At 36.7% G+C, this 24,999-nt stretch overlaps 1 protein-coding gene across 11 annotated transcripts in view; it reads right to left on the bottom strand.

The window, feature by feature from the left end:
- The window catches only part of Eya1 (EYA transcriptional coactivator and phosphatase 1), a 312,871-nt gene that overhangs the window by 67,159 nt on the left and 220,713 nt on the right, over window positions 1–24,999 (bottom strand). For all 11 annotated transcript variants that reach the window (XM_078017035.1, XM_040293957.2, XM_005335818.5 and 8 more), the window contains one exon: window positions 249–388. In XM_078017035.1, the coding sequence (XP_077873161.1) occupies window positions 249–388 (140 nt within the window). The remainder of the gene's footprint in view (window positions 1–248; window positions 389–24,999) is intronic.

Below are 24,999 nucleotides of genomic sequence, written 5' to 3'. Positions count from 1 at the left end.
TCCATCTCCTATACCACAAAAAAAAAAAAGAAAAAAGAAGAAAAGAAAAGAAAGAAAGAAAGAAAAAGAAAAAAATTGCATAACCTACCTATAGTTAATATGGAAGAGAGAAAATATTGCTTTAAAGTTAATATGGAAAAGAAAGCAATAACAAAAGCATTTGGATACTGATCATAGCTGTTTCTGTAGAATCCAGTCAGGTACAGGATGCCCTATATTTATTTACATGAGTGTCAGGAATGACATACCTCAAGATCAGAATCTGGAGGAGGTGAAGGATTATTGTTTCTTCTTCCCCGTCCACGCGATTTCCCATCTGAACCTCGACGCAATCGATCAGAATCTGAATCTTTAATGGGTGTTGAAGGGCTGTGTATTGTACTGTACTCTGTAAGAACACAGGAAGGACTTTCATTTTTTTAGTTCCACCACCATGGTGTCAAGATCAACCTTGTTTTAACTCAGAGGGAAGTTTGAAAAGTAAAGAACATTTCATTCTGCTTAAGTACTACATTATCTTTAACTTGCATTTGGTAAATGATTTATGAGATATCTGATTCCAAGATCCGTTTTGAAAGAAAGAGTGATCAAAACAATGAAAATTTAATTGGAGGTGAGAGACAACAGACTGTACTAAGTTGCCTAGATTTTCCTTGGGGTTTCTCTGTCACTAGAGAGAAACCTCATCCACTTCTCTTACTCCATAAGTGGCACCAAGGTACACTGAGAGCCACACACACTTTCCTTAGCTGTGGCTCTCCCAGCTCCAAGAAGAATTCTGGTTCATGGGAAAAGACGAAAAGTAAAACCATCTCTGTGGCAAGGAAAACGGAGCCAGGAAGCAGATTTTTTTTTCCTTTGGATAGTTTTAAGTCCCCATTTTCTTCCCCATTGTATGTGATAGCAAGCAGGTGGACAAGAAAAGGAGGACAGATATGTGGACAATGCCTGTAATTTGTATAGCATCCGATACACGCTCCTCTTGTGTCTCAGTCTCTGAACCAAACATCCCAAACCAGGCAGAACATCAACATTATTTATCGGGCTCACTCAGAAAAACCAGTGAAATAATTACACAGAAACCACAAAATAAAGAACAACTCCCAAATAAAAAAGAGCTGAGCAGCAGGTGTAAAGTTGGGGTAGATTCTTATCCTGTGTCCAGAATGAACAAAAACCATTCACTGTCATTTTTAGGCACATTTTTTCCTCCATCTATCTAGTATACCAGATAATCTCCAGGATCCCCAAATTCCAAAAACCAAGTGTGCTCTCTCTCTCTCAGCTCTTTCTTTACTAGGTAAGGGTTAGAATCTCTCCATCTAATAGGAGGAATGACTCTTTTCACTCTGATGATGACATGTATGTCATTAAACAGAAAACTACACACAGCAGCAATTAAAGGTCTGACAGCCTTTGTTAATATACCATCAGCCATAACTCCACCCGCAATGCCATCGGTCCTGTGCGTCAGAGCAGATAGAAACAGACTTAGAACAAATTTCATTCTAAATTACATGAAACAGCTCTGTAGTTCCTGTTTAATCTAAATGCCAGCATAAGCTCTCACTACTATTAGACCAGACTTTTGCAAGTCTTTGTCCATCACTAACAAGATAGCAAAAGTCTTCATATATATTGATCATGCACTTCTTATACCCAGAAACCACAGGATGGCCTTATAGGCCCATTAGTTAATTATGGTCAATATGTCCACAACTCCTCCTCTCAATGGATCAACTTATTTAGTTATCTGGAATGTATTTTTGAGCTTATTCATCTCACAGGTCTGTTAGAATATGACACTGGCTGGTCAATATTAATCATTCTCTCAGTCTATGTTAATATTCTTGTATTGCAGGGCCAGATAGCTAAGGTGTCTTCTCCTTAAGATGTTCTGAGCCAAGCATCAATCTTCCATATTTTACAGAGATCCAAATGAATATATTTTAAATTTGTTAAGGAGATTTAAAGTTGTTTGTTGAAGAAAAATGGCCTTCCATATTTAAAAATATACAGCAACATACATCTCCATGGAGGCATCTAAATCATCCCTTCCTGAAATAGAACTGTGAACAATCTCTTTCAGGGTTTCAAAATAAGACACATTTTGCAATGGGCAGAGCGGGCATTTGATTCAACCCGCACTTCCAATGCGCCCACTATAAAATCTATCTCAAATTGTGGCTTCTTCAGCTTTTGGAAGTTCTATTTGAGAAGAACTATAACAAATCAAGTAATATCTTATTGTCTTAAGCCATGTCCTTGACTTCTGGATAGAGTTAATTTTGCCCTCAAAGCAGTTCACCTCATGTAGGTTTTCTTAAGTTATATCTCCTCTTATTGATTGTCCTTTCCTTTATTTATTTATTTTGGTGTTTACCTCTTCTTTTAAATTACAAATTACAAATTTTTAAATATTCACTTCAAGTTTTCTTTTTTCTCTTTTTCGTTCTTTCTTTAAAATAAATAGATAAGCTATAATTTTGTAAGCCCATCTCAAAAAAAAAAAACAAATTAATTGAGCGAAGAAAAATGTGAAATCATGTTATCTAAGAGAAAAAAAAATTCCTAAAAGATGAACAACCTGATACCTTTAAATATTAAAGTAAATGCACAATCACACCTTACAGGCTTCCACTTATTAGAAGACAAAATTAAAGATAAGGCAGTCTACATAAAAACAACAACAACCCCTCTTGCTTTTTGTTCTACGAGGTGGAATTAAATGCTTCTGAGTTTCTCTACCAGCTTTCCTTACTCTAACTTCTCCTTCCTCCTAGTTGTACAAAAACAACTCAAATAATTTAATCTTCTAATCCATGGACAGCTCATGTTTCACTAAAACCCTCTTTAAATTATTCAACTTTACCCCCACTGAGAGCATGGGTGTGAAAATACTTTGAGGAGCATTCATTTAAGAAACCAGGGACTGGATGTTATGTTTGCATTGTTCTAGGCACTGTGCAAGGAGCCTGAGAGTAAGGATGTACCAAGTAGACACAGTCCCTGTTTTCTGGGAGCTTAAAATACAGAGGAAGGCATTGACTCATACACAAAAATGAGAAATTGCAAAACAATGTGGAAAAGATTCTGACATGGAGAAGGCAGAATGCTGGGAGACCATGGAGAAAGTCCTCATAACTCAGATCCCCAAGATATCAATGGGTCCTAGGCAGGTGCATGAGCAGGTAAAGGTACAGAAAGAAAATCTGTCGTGATTAAGAACTGGAAAACAAAAACAAAAAAAAAATGAAAATGATCTGACCAGAATGCCCAGAAGAGCACAGCACTGAAGCTGAAGGGACAAGCAAAGAATTCCACAAGCCACTGGTGCCCCAGCTCTAGCATGGAAAGGGCAGGAGACAGGTCACCACTGAGAAAGGGAGGCCAGTCGGAGGATAATTCAGTCATCCACGTGAGGGATGGTGGTGACCTGGACACAGGTGGTAGGGATAAAGATGGTGACAGACACGAAGTATCATTTCGAGGTGAAATAAAAAACTAACTGGATACGGAAGAAAGAAGAATGCAAGGACTCTGCCCTTGTCAGTAGTGTGGCATCTGGGTGGATTTTAATACTAAGTATGGGACTTAGAAAGAAGAAGGAAATTATAGGGAAGGCTAGAAGGGAGAAATCAGGTTCAGCTTTGGACATAATTTGAAGAGACTGGAGGCATCCAAATACAGATGCCCAGTAGGCTGCTGGACTGCTCCAAAGCTCAGGAGAGAAATGTGGGCTGGGTTCGGGTTTGGAAATTGGTACCAGCTGTAATTAAAGAAATGGGTGTAGATGAAGCAATGTAGTGTGTATAGAAGGGATGGACTGAGAGACACAGATGGGGTGTCAAGAGAAAACCCAGATCAGTATTGAAGAGGAAGGCGTTCATCAGGAAGGAAGGAGTGATCAGTAACTTCAGATCAGCCCAGAGATAGAAGAGATAGGTAAAATGAAGACTCAACCCAAGAATACTCCAGATATAGAGTCAGAGAATCCTTGGAATACACAGCAAGAGTATACATTTGAGAAAGTAGAAAAGTAAGCAGATGGCAAAATTTCTAAAAATATAACTGATGACACTCTAATGGCCAAATCCAATAATTGCTGTTTAGTCTTCCATGTTCTCTGACCTCCTTGGGCTATAATGATCACTCCTCCTTTAATTACCTTGATTTCCCTTTCTTCTTTTCATACTACTCCTTCTCAGTCATTAAGCCCAAAGCTTAAAGGCTCGTGTTCTCTCCATAAGCGATACTAAAAGAGGTGATCTAGGACAAGAAGTGGGGTCACTCTGCCTAATAATTCAATGCTTCCTTCATGAAAAAGTCTTCTAGGATTAAAAAATAGGGCTCGAGTTGTAGCTCTGTGGTTGAGCACTTGCCTCACATGCATGAGGCACTGGGTTTGGTCTTCAGCACCACATTAAAATAAATAAATAAATGAATAAAACAAAGATATTGTGTCCATCTGCAACTAACATGAAATAAAATAAAGCCAGCTAAGGTAAACAATGTGCTTGGTGACACAGCTGGTTACCTTCTGAAGCAGCTTCTTCAGTTAGACTGCTCTAATAATCTGCGGTCAGTGGGTGGGCAGCCCACTGGTGGACTAGATTTTGAGTAGCAGGTACTAGAGCTTCCTCCATGATCCTCTCATCTTACTGCAGCTCTCAGTGGTTGTCCATGTCTATACGAGGGCTTTCCTGAGAACCTCCAGACAGATAATGCTAAAGCTTTGCCTCCTGATCTCTTGACTCAGTGTCCCACTGTTTGCAAGACTGCTCTACCTGAACACCACAATTAAACTTATGCAGAAGGAATTCTCTCTGTTAATACGTTTCACTAATGGTCAGCATCTCTCTAGCTTTCGTACCCAGAAGCTCCATCAAAGTAAGACTGAGTTGTGTGGGTTTTTTTTTTTTTTTTTTTTTTTTTTACTCCTAATTACTTTTGGTCTAAGTTCAAACTCTCATCATCTCTTGCCCCAATTCTAATAACAGGCTATTTCCAGGATTGCTAGTCTCAGTCTTTCACCGTATACCTTGAGTGCCCCAAACTCCCAGCATGGAAAAGGAAGGCAAGGAGTCCAGATTCTACAACATGGAGCACTGGACTTGGTTGCCACATTTTGAATCTTTACCTCACTGCTAATTGGCAGTAGGACTATGTTGGTTATTTACCCTTTGAATGACTCAGTTTTATCATCTGTGAAACAGGAATAAAAGGGACAAAATCAGATAAGACTAGTATATCCATAAAGGCACTTACAGTAGAGCATAGCATCAGCACTTTATGATGTTGACAACCTTAAAAAAGAGAGAAAAGTCTCAAGGAGTCACTCTACAACCTCATACTAAATATTCTCCATGCTCACAGACTACTTCAGAAAGACAAACCTTATTATCTCAGTTCTCTGAAAGTGCCATAACTTTGTACATGCTGTTCTTTTTCCTTCAAATGTCTTTTCTCAATTCTTAGACTCTTCCTGATCTGCCTATAAAATTCCTATCAACCTTAGAGATGATGCTCAATAATCTTTGTGAATTTTCTCTCTAAATCTCATTTTCTTCTTTGTAACTACTCTCTTACCTCTATTGTTGGGCCATATGATGTTAGCAATTATTTATGTCTACAGTGGATAATAAGTAACTGGTCAGAATTATTCTGAGCAAATGTCTATCATCTCTGCTGAGAGTAGAACCTGGTGGTATTCAGTTCTGTATTCTGAGAGCACAGTGTCTAGCATGCAAAGTAGATGTGAAAAAAATCAATGATGCAAAGAGTGTTTAACTCTATTAAAAGCTATGAAGGTTATCTAATTATTTCCACCAGCTAGTCAAAACATTTATAAATGGGAAATAGTTATATTTACTTTAGAAGCTCATTGGAAAGGGAAATAGCTGTATTTACTTTAGAAGCTCATTGAAAAGTTAATGTTTACCTATTCAATCATAAAATATTAAAATCTACATAAGGTCATTAAAATTCTACATTTGTAAATACTACAGAATGTTTCCATAAATCCTTCGGTATTAAAAAGAAAAACAAAGACCTGGAACTCAGAAAAGTTCATCCAGTTACCCTGAGGGAATAACTCCTACTTGAGCTCTGGGAAGTGACTTCCAGTTTTTTCAGTTCCCAGTCTCCCTGTCAAATCGAGGACATAGGCTGAGTTACTTAGCTTTAGAGCTCTCCTACCTATAGCTGTAGACTTACTAAAGCTTCCTAATGGTCAGCTCTTCATCTTACCTCTTAAACAGATTAGCTACCTTCCAACTCAGGTGAAGTCCAACCTTCAACAACCATCAGTTTAGTGTCTACTTTATCTAGTCCAAACTCTTTATCTGGTTTTATTCTTATCCTCCCTTAGCATGTCCTCTGTTTGCTTTGCCAAAGCATTTTCAAAAGGATTGTCAATTTAACCTGGGTCTATGATATCTTAATCTGATGCACTCATAAGTCATTGTTATTTTATCAGGTGTAGAATAGTAGCCATAGTAATTTGTGTATGTTGGAGAAACTTGTATATATTTACTTACAAATTAATTCTCCATTTGTGAACTGCCTAAATCCATTGCAAGTTTTAATTTTATTTTAATTGATTAATTGCAAGGCTGGGGATTGAACCAAATGGTGCTCTACCATTAAACTATACCCCAATCCTTTTTATTTTTTAATTTTTAAACAGGGTCCTTTTTTTTTTTTCTTTTTTTCATTTTGTGTGTTTTGTTTACTTTTTGGTACCAGGGATTGAACTCAGGGGCACTCAACTACTGAGCCACATTCCCAGCTGTATTTAGTATTTTTTAATTTAGAGACAGGGTCTCACTGAGTTGCTCAGCTCCTCGCCATTGCAAGGATGGCTTTGAACTTGTGATCCTCCTGCCTCAGCCTCTGAAGCCACTGGAATTACAGGTGTGTGCCAATGCGCCCAGCTTGAGACAGGGTCTTGCTAAGTTCTCCAGGCTGGCCTTGAACTTGTAATGCTCCTCCTCAGCCTCCTGAATAGCTGGGATTATAGGTATGTGCCACCATGCCAAGCTATAGATTTTCTATTCATATATATATATATATATATATATATATATATATATATATATATATTTAACTCTTTTTTATAGTTGCAGATTTTTTCCCAGTCTGATATTTCTTGAAATTATGCTTTCCTTCACAGAAGCTTTTTATTTTCACAGTGCCTTGCTGCACAGCATGAAGGCCTGGTTGGCTTCTTAAAGATTTAGGGATAAGCGTTCACATTTATTCTGGAGTAGCAGGAGACATCTAATCTTACACCCCTGGGACTAGATAGGCCAGTGGTGGCTGTAAAGGAAGTAGAATTCGGGGCTCCTGCAGGCTCCCTTCTCTGTGTTGGGGGAGGATGGAAGTCGTCCTTACTCATTTCTAAGTCTGAGTGAGATGAAGGACTATCCCCCCAAAACAGAATGAAGTAACTGATCTCTGAGCAGAGAGGAAGCTCTCACCACATGTACAATGACACTGGAGGGAGGCCAGAGGAACTATGACCTGTGACTAGACCCTGAATCTATCTAAGATGATACCGCACACAAAATGGAAGGTAGAGCTGTTCGTGAAATCCTTCGAAACACCATCTGAATTTAGTGAACATGAGACAGGCTCATCAATGACTATATTCTATTTGTGGCTATAAGGGATCCAGAGAAGAGAACATACCGCTTCTCCACACATGGGTATTGTCACGTTTGAGACCCAAACTTTAAAACACATGGGATGATTTCACAAGTCCATATGAACTGGATGACAGACAGCAGCTGACACTGAGGCATCCCTGAACTCTGAGACTGTCAAAATCAACCTAAGAATAGGCAGATATTATCGTAACAGATGGTATACACCAAGCCCAAATTAAGAAAACTGAAAGGATACAGAAGGTTTAAGCTCTAATTCAACAGGAAGGAACACAGTGCTTCCCTTGGCATTCCCTATAGGAAGGCAGATGCATCAAGCTCAATGCTACTGGCCAAAAGAATCATATGCATCCATTGGGCATATTTCTAATATCTTAAAATAGTTTTCCAATGGGAGGAAACTCTTCTGTGAGAATTGAGTTTAATCACTTTAAGGTAAGTAAGGAGTGTAGCATCTTTAGGTTTGGGCAAGACAAAATCACCTTTAATGGAAATTACCCAGAATTTCTCCCCAAAACTATGAAATTAACCCAAGGGACAGTTGGATGGGCAATAGGTATAGTATAGAGCATGGAGACTGTCAGTCAGCTTTGCATCACTGTGACAAAATACTTGAGAGAATCAACTTAATAAGGTAAAAAGTTTATTTTGCCTCATGGTTTCAGAGATTTCAGCCCATGGTCACTTAGTCCTGTTTCTTTGGGCCTGTGATGGCACAGTACACCATGGCAAGTGCACATGGCAGAGGGTGCCTGAAGCAGAGAGAAAGACAGAATGAGGCTGAGGTCCCAATATCCACTTCAAGGTCAGACTCTCCCAGTGATGTCACTTCCTTCCACTAGGCCCCACTTCCTGAAGATTCCACTGCCTCTCCATAGTATCAATGGCTGGAGATCAAGCTTTCAACACATGGGCCTTTAGGGATATTCAAGATCTAAACTGCAGAAAAAACCAACCTATCCATACAATTTAATTCTGATTATTTTTTGATTGTTTCCAATTCCTAACTAGTAAGCTTTTCCTGTAAAGAGTCAGTAAATATCTGAGGCTTTCTGCCTTGGTCAAGAAAAGCTGCTCATTCTACAGGAAATGTAGAAAATTTAGGTGAAAAGGCAAATGGGAAAGGAGTATGCAGCACTTCCACACTGAGCATTTAGATTTTCCCTGACTTAAAGTGACCTCTCAGAGCCTAATCTTATAAATAATTCTGTTATGGCTTGATCTTTAATGGCCACCCAAATGGTCATGTTTTGGGCCATGCAGCAGTGCTCAGAGGTGAAAAGATTGCATTATGAAAGGACTGATCTCATTGGGGAATTAATCCATTTGATGGCAGGTGAGTGTGGCTGGCAGAAGTATATCACTGGAGTTGTGGCCTTGGGAGCTATGTCTGTCCTGGTCCCTTCCTCTCTTTCTGCTTCCCAGCATCCATGAGCTGAGCAGTCTCCCTCTGCCATACCTTTCCACCATGATGTTCTGTCTCATCTCGGGCCCATAGCAATAGAGTTGGTCAATCATAAACTGAGACCTCTGAAACTATGTACCAACATTACCTTTTCCTCCTCTGAGTTGTTCTTGGCAGGTCTTTGGTTACAGTGATGAACTTAACTCATACAATTTCTAACGGGGCCCACCTCTAATTCTCTAGACAACATTTTATAAAACCATCCTTGCTCCTGTACGGCAGCTGGGGAAGGGTGCCTAGATCTAACCTCTAAGGGCTGTTCCTCAGAATTCAAAACTGAAGCTCCTATTATTCTCAAAACTCTAAAGAAATTCCAGTGGTGGCTTAAACTTCATGCTTGAATTCTCATGTAACAGAAAACCATAGAAACTAAATGCTCATAATAGAAAATGTACGAACATGCACACATTCATTCAGCGTTCCTTTTTTTTTCCCTAGAAAGGGAACAATATTGGAATATTCCTTTAAAAAGGTCTTTACATGATATTGTTTTATAAAACAATCTTGGGAACAAATCAGTTTGAAGCAGCTACTTAATAAGTCACCTTATGTTTGCAGCTGATCTCATCTTCTGCCCGTACGATCCTTTGGGAATGAATGGAAAAGTATTTATGTCTTTCTTTTCTTTTTTGGAAGGGTAGGGAATCCACATACATGAAGTGTACATTCTATCAGTGAGACAGAACCCCAGTCCCTTTTTTCTTTTAATGGTCAGTATTGTCACCTATATTACTGACAGACTGATCTCTGACATGGCTGTGGTTCACTCTGTCCCACCATTGGGCACCTTTCCCCTCTTACCACTATGGTACAGATTCAAGAGATCCACTAGTGAACATTTTGTTCCTGAAGGTCTCTAATAGAGACCGTTTTCCTAGAAACATTTTTTATGTCTCCATCTTAATCTACAAAGACGGCAACCTCTCCAAAGTCCTTTCCATGCCCATGAGCCTAGCAGGATGGCATTTCTACCTCCCCACCCTCACCCCTACCACCCTCCCTCCCAGTTGGCTCCCATAACACTGGCAATAGCGGCACTCTGAATCCACCAGCATAGTTCCACCTCCAGGCCTTGGTGTGTCTGTTTCCCCTGCTCACAACACTGTCCCTCCAGATACTGGGGAGTCTCTACTGAAATGCCACTCTGCCAGAAAACACTTCCAAAACAGTTTACCTGCCCTAACTCTACTCTCCTTACTCAGCTGTTCATCCTTCTGGGCACTTCTGATTACCAGATGCAATTTACGTTTCCTTGTGGCCTGTGCCCTTCAGTAGAATATAAGCTCCTTGAAGGTAGAGACGACATTTGTTCACTGCTAAGTCATCATGTCCAGAATTGAGCCTGGAACGCATTGGAGGCTCCACATATATCTATCATTTTCACATCCTGGCATAGGGAACAGCCCTGGTTCACACAGCAAAATGTCCCTGGTCATTAATTCCCCATTAAAATTTGACATTTTAAAAAATTGGTTAAAAGTGGTCATTTTTTTTTAAGCAACTGACACATACTTATCTTTGTGCTTTCATGCTATTAGGGAAGGATCTGACAGGCGACCTCATACATCATTCCATCCTCTTCACTCCAACATTGTAGAGTTACAGAACTTACTCCTTCAGAGTAAAAGTGAGGACATATTAATTCCTAGAACTGGAGGAGTAGATGACCAAGAACTAGAGGAGTGGGAAGCACAGAACTTTCTTCAGGCTTTCGGACCATTTCTACCCTGGATCTGTTCAGGGGTGTGTTGCTGAACCCATATAGGAGATGGAAAGGTTGAAATTAATAGAACTTAAGGGCTCCCAGTTAGCATGGATCCCAACCAGGACACAGGTTCAGGATGTGGTCTCTGGAGCCTTCACCCAAGAGGCTTCCTGCATCACACGCCCACCAGACCCGACTTGCCTCAGAGTAATCATTTCTTCTCTAAGCCAGAAGTCTTGCTGGGTGGTGCCAGAGATAGGACAGAGAATGGGCACTAGGGGAGGCTTGGCCACCACCTTCTCCTGGAGGTTTGGGGCCAAAGGAGAGAAGCTTCCTAGGTCCAAGGTTTGGTAGCATGGATTATGAACCTCCAGAACCCCAGAAATGTGATCTTTGTTCTTTTCAATGCTTGGGAAATAACCTACTGTAGAAGGAATGGATCTTAGAAATTATGGTCTACCTGCACATCCTCCCTAACTTATAGGACAGAACATAGATAATCAATTAGTTAAAATGTCTCTGTAAAATAAAGATGTCATGTCCACCGAAAACTGAAAAGTAAATATTTTTAAAAATTCTCTCTCTCTCTCTCTCTCTCTCTCTCTCTCTTCTCTCTTTAAAAAAAAAATGCCTCTGTAGTGGACAACATAACCTATGAATTAAGACCTCAGGGCCTGAAAACATTCCAGATGGGGCTTGGTAACTCACAATTTATATAATTATTCGGAAGTTATCTGTAATTCAATTTCCTCAACAGTAAAAGACAGATAGCGCCATTTTAAAGATATCAGGCAATTAATGCAAGTTAAAAGATTTTGTATACACACATTGGTGTTATTGTTATGTTAAGTGAATTGTTCAAAGTCATCTCTCTGGGCTAAGTTTCTTTCTTTTTTGTAAAATGATGAAGCAACTTCTGTTCAAAAATGCTTTCATCCTTTAATTTAATCCTAACTTAAGTGTGTTCTAATCAGAATGATGCCCTGTCCTGGAATCCATTTAAAATGTTCTATTTCTCTAGCTTTGAATAAATATCCCTCCCCATCCTTACTCCCTTAGTCATTTGATCTTTGAATGTTACAGGTAAACTTCAGCTCCTTTGCTAATTCCCCCCCCCACACACACACTTTATATAAGGAATCTTTGTACATGCATTGTTTATAAGCATTCTTTTCTGGCATGGTATTTAAAAATTCAACTTTTATAAGGTTTGGCTGCATGCATGATTTTATCTTCTTTGATGGTAAAATGCTCCTTGAGGACACAAAATAACTGTTTTGCTTTCTCTATCTCCACAAAACCCATCAGAAAGTTTAAAATAGGAAAAGCTCAAAGAACAGGTAGTGAAATGCTGAAATGTGTCTTCAAAATGCTACCAGATGTCCATGTTTCCTATTTTCCCTCCAACTAGGGAATAGTGTAATGCAATTTAATAGCAGAATTAAGGAAGACATCTCAACATAAATGTGTTTTGTAGTAACCTTTATCATTATCAAAGCTGAGTATGTGCAGGTGATTAGATGAATAGGTAATACTGAGACAGTACTTCAGGAAAAAACACTCAAGGAGAAACCGAAAAGGAAAAAGTCCACGCCAATCCTGCAGTTCTTAGGATATTTATAAGGCAGTGTGGGATGGAGGATAAATGCAGAAACTGGAAATCTGTGGTGGAGAAAATGAAATCTTTCACTGGGGATGTATTTTACAATTGACAACATGCTTTCTTATATAAAGTAAGTGAATTAAAACCAATAAGGCTATAAATTAAACACTGGAGGTTTGGGACTTGAAACAGAAAGAAAAGATGAAAAGATATGGGCTCTTGGGGGGCTACAATTATACCATACTATAGCTTGGTTGTTAAGACTTGGTAAGACCTGGTCCTCATGGTCACACTATTATAAGGTGGTGAACTTTTTAATTTTGTGTGTGCTGGAAATTGAACTCAAGACCTTGCATATGTTAGCTAATCAATGCTCTACCACAAAACTATATCCCCAACCTTTGAGGAACCTTCAAGAGATGGGGACTAGATCATTGGGTTGATGCCCTCAAAGGGGACTGTAGGAACACAGTCCCCTCTTCTTCTTCCTCTCTTTTACTTCCAGGGTATGAGGCGAGTGATTTTGCTCTTCCATGCACTCTGACCATGATATGCCACCTCATCACAGGCCCAAGCAATGGAGCCAACAGATGATAGACTTGAACTGCCCAAGTCATGGGAAGATTTTTTTTCTCTTTTAAGTTTATTATCTCAGGTTTTTTTGTTATAGTAACAGAAAGCTAACTAACCCATACAAGAGACCTCAAACTGTCTCTGTACACACATTAACCAAAAAGTTGTTATTTTTCAAAGTACAGTTACAATGCAATTTGCAACTTAATTGCTTCCTGAACATAAAGTGATTTACCACAATCTTTTATCTGGCTCATATTCCTGTTGAATAAAACATTTTGTTTCTTAATTTTATTTTCTGAATAATTTATATCTTACTGCTTTCCAAGAAGAGTTTAAGATTAACCCCCAACTACTTACACAATAATTAGATAACTTTGAAAAACTGAAAAAAGGTTTCTTCTTTTAGGAAAAAACCATTTGTGTGGGAGAGGTAGAATGAAGTCAAGGAGAGTGTGGTTTGCACAGATCTGCTTGCTCTAACGTTCTCAATCAATGCAGGGCAAAGGTATAAAAAAGACTTATGGCCTTTAGGGAACAAACCGATATCTGCACAGAAAAACCACAGAGGACTGCTCATTGAGGGAATTCATTGGGATTTAGGAACATGTCCTCACAGTGAATAAAACAGCAGGGTTCACAAGATTGCTTTCCCTCAGGCTGATGACAGCTGACTGCAGAACTCTATAGAGTGCAGAACTTCAATGCACAAAGCACTTGACCAGGACCTTGTGTAAAACTGAAAATATCTAGAAGAGTAGGGCCATCATGAGTCCTTCTGCCCACTGACAGAAACAAGTTTCTCCTTTGAATTTTAAGCAGCAATAGGTCAGAAGTTATACTTTGAGTTACTTCAAATGGGGTGACTAGTTGGAGGTTAAGGGAGACACATGCTGCATCAAGTAAGCTGCACTGAGAAATGACATTCTCTAAGGACAGGCCCAGGTAGGGGAGATTCTCATGTGGAAGGCCCTAAGGGCGGGTCTGTGCTGTTCCTCAAAAAGCATTTGAGATGCACATGGTCCTATAAAGTAAGCAACCATTACACCTTGAGGATGACATTCATGTGTGACCATGATAATTTTATACCAGAAGTTTTTTTTTTTTTTTTTTTTAATCATTGCTTGGCCAAAAAAAAAAAAGAGGAAGGAGGAAGGGGAACAAAAATAGAAGAAAATAAAGGACCTCATCAAGGCCTTAGATAAATTACATTATAATAAATTCCCAGTGAATATTATATTATCAAAGGATAGAAGGCTCAAAGACGAAAAACTTTGAAAACTTGAAGTTGTCAGACAGCCCTCTCCCATAGAAGTAAATATATGTAAAATAAATTAAAGGGATATATGCAAGCTGACTAGTCTTATAGGTTAAGAATAGTTAAGGATCAATCAACATTGGTTGACTATTTATAGAAAATTACACTGACTTTTCCACCTGTGTTCCATACCATGACTCCCCTTCAACGAATCACTAATTGAGGTCTCACAGATAAATTAATTTCTCAGTCAAGTTCTAGAAAATAAATTAAGAGAGCTTCATCTTCCCTGGAGCATGGCCAATACCAACTTTCCAGGGTGTTGTGGATAACCTCACAGAAATTTCTATCATTCTTCTCACACATTTCAACCCCTGGTTTAAATTCCAGAGAGTCATTCTATGTGAAAGAAACTGGTAAGCCACATTTTGTGGGCTTGAGTCTCCAAAACAACCATGAAGCACAATGCACAACACTAATAAACTTCAAGCAGGAAGCACTCATTGGCTTTCTGAGACCAGGGACCTTGACTGTCTTGTGACCTTTGTAGCTCTAGCACTGAGCATGCTGCCTGGCACACAGCAAGCATTTATAAATATCTATTGAAAGTATAAATAGAAGAAGTGAACATCCGAGGGCCTAGTATGTGTCAATCACCTTGCTAGCTACTTACAACATTTCATTCTTACAGTTACCCTATTGACAAGATGTCCACGTTGAGCATATCTCATCCAAAAATTCAAAATTCTCCAAAATCCAAAATGGTGCAAACAGCACACCCAAAATGGAAAATTTCAAACTTGACCTCATGTGATGGGTTGCATTCAAAATGTAGGTGCCCTAAAAATATTATATCACATTGCCTTCTGACTATGCGTACAAGGTGTATATGAAACATAAATGAATTTTGTGTTCAGCCTTGAGTCCTACTTCCAAGATATCTCTTTGTGAATATGCAGATATTCCAAAATCCTAAAAAAGTTTGAAATCTAAAATACTTCCAGTTTCCAGAATTTCAAATAAAAGATGCTCAATCTGTATTTTTCTCATTTCCTAGAGAATTAATATGCTAGGGAGCTAAGTGACTTGCCCAGAGTAATGTGCAACCAGGATTTAAACCTTGGTTGGTTAGTCCAACTCCAAATCCCTAGTCACCACTAGTTTTTCTAAACTCTACTCTAGAAGAATGGAGGCCAACAGATGTTCAGAGATAATCCCTGGTAGGGGGTTGGCATGAGAAGACCACAAGTGGAAAGTGGTACCCCACAAGGTACGATTGGGAATCAATGTACATTATATTCTTTTTCAATCAGAGGATTGGAAAAGAATTAAAGTAGAACAACACTTAAAACCTGATAACTTGCATCTCTAAGTGATCCTACCTTTAACCATTATAGAACACAGACCATCCATCTCCATCTTCAGAAGGTTGGGCCACCCAGGGAAGTGTGGGAAGGGCCACACAATGCCCTTCTGCCTCCTGAGGCCACCTCACCAGGGTGCCATCAGGAGACACCACCAATGGCATGATGTGCTGCTTAGAAAAGTTCAGTCTTTTCTGGATTCCTTATTCAGTAAAGTGAAGGTCTCAGGCAAAAGAATATCTAAGGTCATTTCTAACTTTAATTTAAAATCAAAAGCTACCCTGTTGTCCAATTGCTTCATACCAGTTACTGAAATGAATTTTTTTTTAGATGTGAGAGTTATTGATTTACAAATTAACAATGTTCTAAATATTTGTACATAGCTATTTTACAAATTAGGAATGCTTTCAACCAGTTGTTCGAAACTCAGAAATTGTTTTTTTTCCCAGAAACAACGGCAGACATGACTTCCAGATCAATCTAGGATTAAGTCAACCAATAATCCAGGTGAAACACTACACATATACAATGTAAAATAGGAGAAAATTACACTCTTCAATATCAACAGTGGCATAAAAGTGAGAAGCGAAAAAGTAGCATTTACCTGAAATAATGACATTGAAGAAAATGCATTTTAATTTTATGAGGAAGTATTTGGTGAAGTTTCTGAGGGAGTCAGAAAGTAGGAATTTTCAAAAGTGTTAGGTGATATACTAGATTAAGCGGCCCACTTTCACTTTAAAGTGGAAGTCTCCCGGGCTGGGGTTGTGGCTCAGTGATAGAGTGCTTGCCTCACATGCGTGAAGGCACTGGGTTTGATTCTTAGCACCACATAAAAATAAATAAAATAAAGATATTGTGTCCATCTATAACTAAATATATATATGGAAGTCTCTCATTTTCCTTTATACGAAAATATCATTATCCTTACACTTAGTACTCATCACCATGAACTGTGAGCAGAGAAATGAGGGAAAAGAAAAAAAAATGTAGGAGACCATGGTAGAGAATGAGGTCCTGGGAGAGGAAGAGAAAGAAAAAAGTAATGAGATGCTGTGGCAAATTGTTCTCTAAGCAAGATCATGACAGACAACTTAATTAGGAGAGAGGGGAAGTGGGGATGGAAAGAATTGAGGGAAGAAGAAGATAAGAGACAGTGTGTGCAACTGGGTGTGAGCTATCCACAAACTGGTTTTAAAATTGGAGAAATACTTGCACTATGAGATAACCTGGAATACTCCACAGTAGATTCTTCTCCCTGTAATTTCAGATCTGCATTATTTTGTCAATAATAGAGCTCAGTCAAGCATTTACCACATAGTTAACCTCACAGTAGATGCTTCTGCTAAACAATATAAACAACTGAAGAAAATGAATGCCACATAGTTACTGCTTTTCAGGACTCTGTTTACATTTTTATTTCTCTGCTCCTGCCCGGCCCCACCTCTGTTGGAAACTTCAGACCAGGTGGCTTTGAGAAACGGCATGCTTTACTGAGTAAGAACTCAAGCTGGAACCCAAGCTCAGAAGTTATGTCCTGGTGAGTTACTGATATCATCTTAGCTTTCTGCTGAACTAGAAGCAATGAAAACTGTCTATCTCATGGAACTGGGTGAGAATTAACTGAGTTAATATGTCAGGAAAAATGAAAAAAAGAATATAGATGTAAATGGTGAGGGAAGGAAAATGGCTAGAGGTAGGTACTATGTACAATTTTTATATCAGCAATATACAGCTTTCAAAATGCTCAAAGAAACCAAGAGGCTGTATGCAGAATATCAGGGGAGGTTTATTCTTTATGAACACTTTTATATCTTTATTTCTTCCCATGTTTATGTATTATTGCCATTCAGTAAATTTAAAAGTATTCATTAAATTTACTAATTTTGTATCAAGCTGGGAATTAAATTGGTAGCTACTAATCTATCCATCCTGCCTTTATTTATAAACACTTAGTACAAACCCCACTTACTGGACTGGGGACATAGCTCAGCGGTAGAGCATTTGCCAATCATGTCTGGGGTCCTGAGTTCAATCCCTAGCTCCACAAAACAAAAGAAAACAAAACAAAAAACCCACTTTCGAAATAATCTAATCCCAATTTAATGAAGTGGAAGGATGGCAAACACAGATAGCTGCATGTCTTCTTCCCAAACACCTCCAGTCTAAAAATCAAGTCTGCCAGTGCCGACTTCCTCCAACTTAAATAAGGAAACTTCTCACATTGATTTGTGTTGGTCCCACAGGGTGTTTATACTTGGTCCCATAGGGTGTTTATACTTTATAGCATTACAAATAAGAAATCAATTAGTTAAGAAAGAAGATAAAATAATGCTTGAGAGACTTAGCAAACTAATTAGCTCAATAATTATGAACCTACCAAATTATGCTGTGTCCATAAATGAATTCTGCACATTTTATAATTATAATGCACTAATTAAAATAATAATAATTGAAGGGAGATTAGCAGAGTGAGCAAGTGGCAAGGATGGAGAAAGGATACTGGGGAATCCGATTAATCAAATGTTGTCATGTGCATGTAGAGATAGGACACAACGAACCCACTATTATATAAAGTTATAGCATACCAATAAAAATATGATTTCTTATTTTGGTCATTTATATATAAATCATGTTATCTAACGTAAGAGAGGCTGATATCTTGGAATCCAACATATTAAAAGTGACTGTATAAGGCATTCTGACATCTCGCCACCTAATCAAAAAACTAAGCAGGCTAGTAATGAGTCACAAAATGGATAAATGCTAAAAGACTGAATTTTTCACTTCTTAGAAACAAAATGCACAGGTAACAAAACTGATGTTTATTATAATTCTGGCAGTATTTTTTTAAAAGGTGGACTTTATTTCTATGGCTTTTATAATCCCGTTAAGTTTAACACTACATATCCTCTGGGGAAAAGGAAAGAAAGGAGGAAAGAAAACAAATGCCATCAAGACAAACAAATCCAAGAACCCAAAATAAACATCTGTTTTGTTTTCTCACATCTTAATAGCCTGGCTATTTTAGATACAAATATTTGTTTTGCTGACAAATGTTTCCAAAAAAGTTGGTTGAAATTGTTTCATTGAAATGGTTTATTTTTGAGCTGAACAAATTACAAACTTCTCCAAAATCCACAGGCATCTGTGAAAATGAGCAAGTATGGCCTACAGATTTCCCAAACCATTCACTCAGCAACAGACAGGCATCAGGATGCATGCTATTGCAAACCTCTGACCATCCCACAGTGAACATTCGCAGGCATGTGAGGTACTGTAGACAAGACCCAAATTTCTTGCATTTATAAGGGAAGATGTCTGGCAGCTTAGTTTTTCATCCTGTCACACTGAGTTCCTGTGAGAGCTCAGAGTTCTGCAGCTTTGCACAAGAACATTCCTGTTTTTCAAGCACTTTGCTCTACTTTCTTGTGCCTTGGCAGGGATCAAAGAAGCTCAGGGAACAAATGGTTTCCCATGCATATTGAATTCCCTCTTACACTGATTTTCCTCTGTCACTTGAAATTCAATATTGGCAAGATTCCTGTACATCACCTTAACGACTAAAATTGTCTGCATGCGGTCAAGCAGTGTGAAGGTAGATTTCAACATCAAGATTTTGGTAGGAAATTCAAATTAACAAATTCTTTGAAAAACGGACTTTTCTACAGTGTTCATACTAAAAACTCATTCCTGATAAATAAGTAATTGGCTTTTATTTTGCATTATCCTAAAATGTTTTATTCACCATTCACTCTTTTTCTTTCTCCAACTGCTTTGGTAATGTTTTAAAAGTACAATGTTATAAAAGTCCTTTTATAAGAGTTCAGCCTCAAAATTTTAAACTTACTACCTACTGTTTACTGAACACTAAAGAGCAATATGCTTCTTTTTCTCACCTGTAAAATGGGCACAAATAATACCTATCTCACAGGTGTGTTATACGATTGCATGTGATAATGAATATAAATTTCTGTCAGATGACTGTATTTGATTATATTTTACTATGTATTTTTATTATCATAGCTGCCATAATTACTATGAAATGTTCTAAGAGATTCTGGACAAGATATATTTTAAAGCCAAATTATTTAAATACACACAGTAAATTGATTACAAAAGACTGTTCATATTTTGTATATTTATATATGAGTCATGACAAAGAAAAATATTTTTAAAAGAATAGCTTAAGGGCTCTTTTGAGAGAAGACAATTTATTTGAAAAATCCTTCATGATGATACTCTCATGTTGTTAAATTTTTTATCACTCTTTTGAAAATATGCACTCAGTTATGTTGGTAATAATATGCCTGAAGCTTTAAAGAGCTCGGTAAGGTATTACAATCTATTCTTGAAGGACAAAAAGATGAAATATTAGTTATCAGCACAAAGGGAACAAAACCTAAAATTTCTTTTTTCTTCCACCTCCTTGAACACTAAAGAAAAGCACGGACTTAGTACAGAATTTTTCTTAAAAATAAAATATAATTGAATGAAATACAATTAAAAATTGAGAGGGTAGATGTAAATTGTGATACTGTCTTATATAGTCTTAGACTGGGCAAGGAAAACAAAGTATTGATTCTGATAAAAATTTTCTTTTATAGGTAGTGGAATTTTAATTAGCCATAGAACAACCTTCTCGGAAACTAAACACAGTCTCTAATAATGTTAATAATGAAAAGTCATTTAATTGTAAAGATGTAAATAAGAGGATGATTTTAGTGATAGATGCTCTATATCATCAAGTTCAAAGATTTTTTTTCCTTCTTGTAATACTTAACCTTCCAATGGTAATTCAAATAAAAATAAAAATATTTTGAAATAAATGAAAATGAAAAAGATGTTGTATCCCACTTTGTGGGATACAATCTACCAAAACCTACACAAGAAAACATAGATAATCTGGATAGACCTATATATATTTTAAAAATGGAATGAATAATTAATAACTTTCCCCAAAAGAATATGGTAGACTTGGTTAAGTTCAGTGGTAAATTCTATGAAATATTTAATAAAAATATTTTGAGAATACTGTTCCAGAAAACAGAAGCAGAAGAAGTTTTTCCAAATTCAGTCAATGAGGCAAAAATTAACCTAGTAATAAACCAGACAAGGACATTATAGGATATAAAACTGTAGACAACTATCTCTCATAAATACAAATGCAAAAATCCTCAACAAAATAGTAGAAAAATGGTAGTAAGAATAAATAAAAGGAATTATAATTTGGAAAGAGTTGTATGACATGACCAAGTTATGTGAATTCATCCCAGGCATGCAAGATTGGTTCAACACTTGAAAACCCATCACATCAATAGGCTAAAAATGGAATACAGGGGAACTTCCTCAAGTTGCTAAAGGACATATAAAGAAAACTATAGCTAACATCTGCTTAATAGTGAGAAACTATGTTTTTTTAAGATCAGAAACAAGGCAAGATATCCTTTCTACTGCTCAACTTTCACATTATATTGGAAGGCCTAACAAATGCAATATGATAAGAAAAAAAAAAACAAAATACATATAGACTAAGGGGGAAAACTGTCTTTTTTCACAGATGATAATTGTCTATGTAGAAAATATTAAAGAAATGACCAAAAACTATACTGAAACTAGTAAGTAATCACAGCAAAGATATAGGATACAAAATAACAGACAAAAGTCTATTGCTTTCTTATATAACACCATTTACATAAGTGCCAAGATATGAAAGAGAGAAAGAGGGAGGGAAAGAAGGAAGGAGAGAGGAATTGGGGTAGAAAGGTATAAATGTAAAAAAAAAATTTTTTTGCAAGATCTGTATGAGGAAAAGTACAAAGCTCTAATGAAAGCAATCAAAAATTTAAATAAATGGAAAGATATTTCATTCACATGGGAAAGAATATTGTTAAGATGACAGTTTATCCCAACTTGATCTATAAATTCAACTACATTCCAGTTGAAATCTCAGAAATTTGCTTATTGAATAATGACAAACTGATTCTAAAGTTTAGATAGAGATGCAAAAGACCCCCCAGATAGACAACACAACTTTGGAGATGATCAAAGTCACAGGGCTGACATTTTCTAACTTTAAAACTTACTATTAAGTTCTAGAAATCAAGACACTATGATACTGGAGAAAGAATAGATAGATGAATTAAACAGAATAGAGAGCCCAGAAAAAAAAGAGGTGCATAAACATAGCCAACTTATCTTTGACAAAGGAGCAAATGCATTATGACAGAAAATACAAGCTTTTTTATAAATGATATTGGAACAACTGGACATGCAGACACCAAGCATAAAACCATACCCCAACCTTACATCTTACGAAAGAATTAATTCAAAATGAATTAGAAACTAAATGCAAAATTCAAAACTACGAAATATCTAGATAGTAATACACTTGAGTTTTTTTGTGCGTGTATGATTAATAAGAATGTTTTTAAATCTAGATAGCCAATGAGTTTTTTGGCATGATTCCTAAAAAAATTGATAAGCCACATTTCATTAACATTAAAAACTCTAGGAAAGACACTGTTAAGAGAAGGAAAATACAAACTACAGGCTGGGGAAAAAGTAGTTGCAAAACATACATCTGATAAAGAACTTTCTGTCCAAAATACACAAAAAATCCCTAAAACTTAACAATAAGAAAAAAATTACCTGGCTAAAAATTAGGTAAAAGATCTGAACAGACACCTCACCAAAGATATACAGATGGAATATTAGCATATGAAAAAATGTTGAACACTGTATGTCACTATGCAGTTGCAAATTAGAACAAGGCACAACATCTCTGGAGAATAGCCCAAATACAAAATACTGGCAATACTAAATGCTGACTACATGAACTCAACATGAACTTATTAGTTGCTGGTGATAATAAAAAATGGTTCAGTCATTTTGGAATACAATTTGTCAATTTCTTCCAAAGCTAAACAGAGTTTTTACAACATAATCCATAATCACACTCCTAGGTATTTATCCAACTGAGCTGAAAACTAACCCACACACACCCACACACACACACACACAAAACAAAAACAATTCATCTAAATGCTTTTAGCAGCTTTATTCAACATGTCCCTAAACTGGAAGCAACCAAGATGACCTTCAACTGAGGTCTGAGGGTCCGGAGAAGTTAGCAATGTTAGTTGAAGAATAGGCATAAATTTCTTTGCTTGTTTGTTGAGAGGGGTCTTGCTATGTAAAATAGGCTGATTTGAAATTCCTGGGCTCAGGTGATCCTCCTGTCTAAGTCTCCTGAGTTGATGGGACTACAGGTACATGACAATATATTCAGTGGGCATCATTTTTTAAATTTAATAGTAAATTAAAAACTTGCTCAGTGACCAAATTACACCTTCAATTTCTCAAAGTAGATGTATTCTTATATATTTCCAGATGATGTAATTTTATTAGGATCATCAATAGCATGACTAATGAACTCAATTTTTTAAAAAAAAATGATGCAAAAGCACTACTTTGATTTTTAAATAGACTAAAAATTTGGGGTTACATTTTTATATTCAAGGTATATTTTTAATGTAGTCAATGTGTCTATAAAAGTAGAATATTGTTTTCAATATGTAACTAAAATACATGAAAATGATTTTTTAACTTAAGTTCATAAGTACATGCTTACAAGTAATACTTCAAGTTATCATGAACTTAAAAAGACACCTATTCTTCCAAAAGCTTTAAAAATGTACAGTAAAAAGCAAATGGATTCTTCATGTTTGTCCTGTAGAAACCTTACGAGTTTATCTTTGCACATTCATTTTGACCTGACAGTTCTATGATCAACATGAGAACAGGCATCATGAAGGATAATAAGAGGAGCACATACCCTGTAGATCTGTCTTACTGAGTCATAGAAAGGCAGGAAGCTGGTCATGTGTAAGATCAGAAAACGGCGTGTCTAACTGCCCACTATGTTAAAGTATTGACTTTAATACCAAGAGATTATTAAAAATTAAAAGAGGAAAACACCTGAAATTATTTCAGCAAAAAAGACATTATTTTAACTACTTTATATTTCTAACTGACAACAATAACCATTAGGTTATATTTATAAACTATTCTACTCTTCTGTTTAATGGATTTATGTGCTTTACAATCAAAACTTCCTTTTCATTAAGAACAGGCCTTGCATTTTATATATGACTAGTAAAAAAGGCAAGTTAGTGCCAAAAAACAGTCTGAATCCAGTCTCATCACAAATATAAAACCCAGGCCAACTCTTCTCTAAACTTTTAAAGTAACTTTGTTTTATTTATTTATTTACTTTGTTTTTTTAGTGTGCTAATACAACTGATTTTTTTTTTCCACTTTGACTGGTAACATAAGAAAGGTGGATGGATCCATGCACATTCACTTTAGTGAGAGTCAATGAATATAAGACATTTGAAAATATTTTCTTCCCATTCAATTCCACTCTGTAGCCATAAGATAAAGAAATAGAAAAAAAACCCACTGAAATCACTAAGCATACTTTCAAATAAAACCAGTACTTATTCTTATAATAAAATAATATGACTTTTGAAATTTGTTATTTTGTGTATTGTTTCTCCTGTGGCATGGCTTTGTGCCCACCCATCCCATTCTTTTGCATGGCACAAATAAAACTCACTTAGGACAATGTCAAATTTTTGAGACAAACTCTCATGATCTGACAAAATGGCAAAGCTCTCTTCATCCTTACTTGAAGCATCAGGATTACGTCTTCACTAGTTTATTGTACTGTACCCTTCACAGAATGTTGTGAATTAAGTAAAATTATTGTCTCCTTTTCTCATTCTATTATTTTATAAACTCTAATGATGTCTTACTAATTCTCATTCACATAGTTATCCCCATTCCAAAACTCTTTTAGTAACTAGGAATGGCTGGATGGCACAGACAATCCATATGAAAACACAAGGTCTCCCTCTGATTGGGACAAGTTGTAATAGTTCCTCACATTTCCTGTATGATGCTTATATTAGTAGGCAGGAAAATTCTACAAGAATGGCTACAATAAGTTTCTATATACTGAGTAACAGACTTTAGATTCAGTGTGATTTTATAGACATAAAATCTAAATAAAAGGTAGCAGACAGACAAGTATACTCAGTTCCATGATCACTGTATTTACACATGCAAACTGAGTGAAGACTGTCAATTTAGATTTTTTGAAAACACACATTAATGGAATACAATGATCATAGATAAAATGTTTAAAGCTGAAATATTCAGGGGAAATAATAAGAATTTGCAATTACTTGGAGGGAGAGTTTAAGAATGATGTGACTTTCTCCTTCACAATAAGACAATATCTGCTTGTATTTTAAAAAGAAAGAAAAGGTAGAACAGATTAGAGGGGAAACTGTTAACA

This window comes from Ictidomys tridecemlineatus, chromosome 7, assembly GCF_052094955.1.
Source record: "Ictidomys tridecemlineatus isolate mIctTri1 chromosome 7, mIctTri1.hap1, whole genome shotgun sequence".
In the NCBI taxonomy this organism is placed as follows: Eukaryota; Metazoa; Chordata; class Mammalia; order Rodentia; family Sciuridae; genus Ictidomys; species Ictidomys tridecemlineatus.
This window is presented reverse-complemented; position numbering and strand designations above follow the sequence as displayed.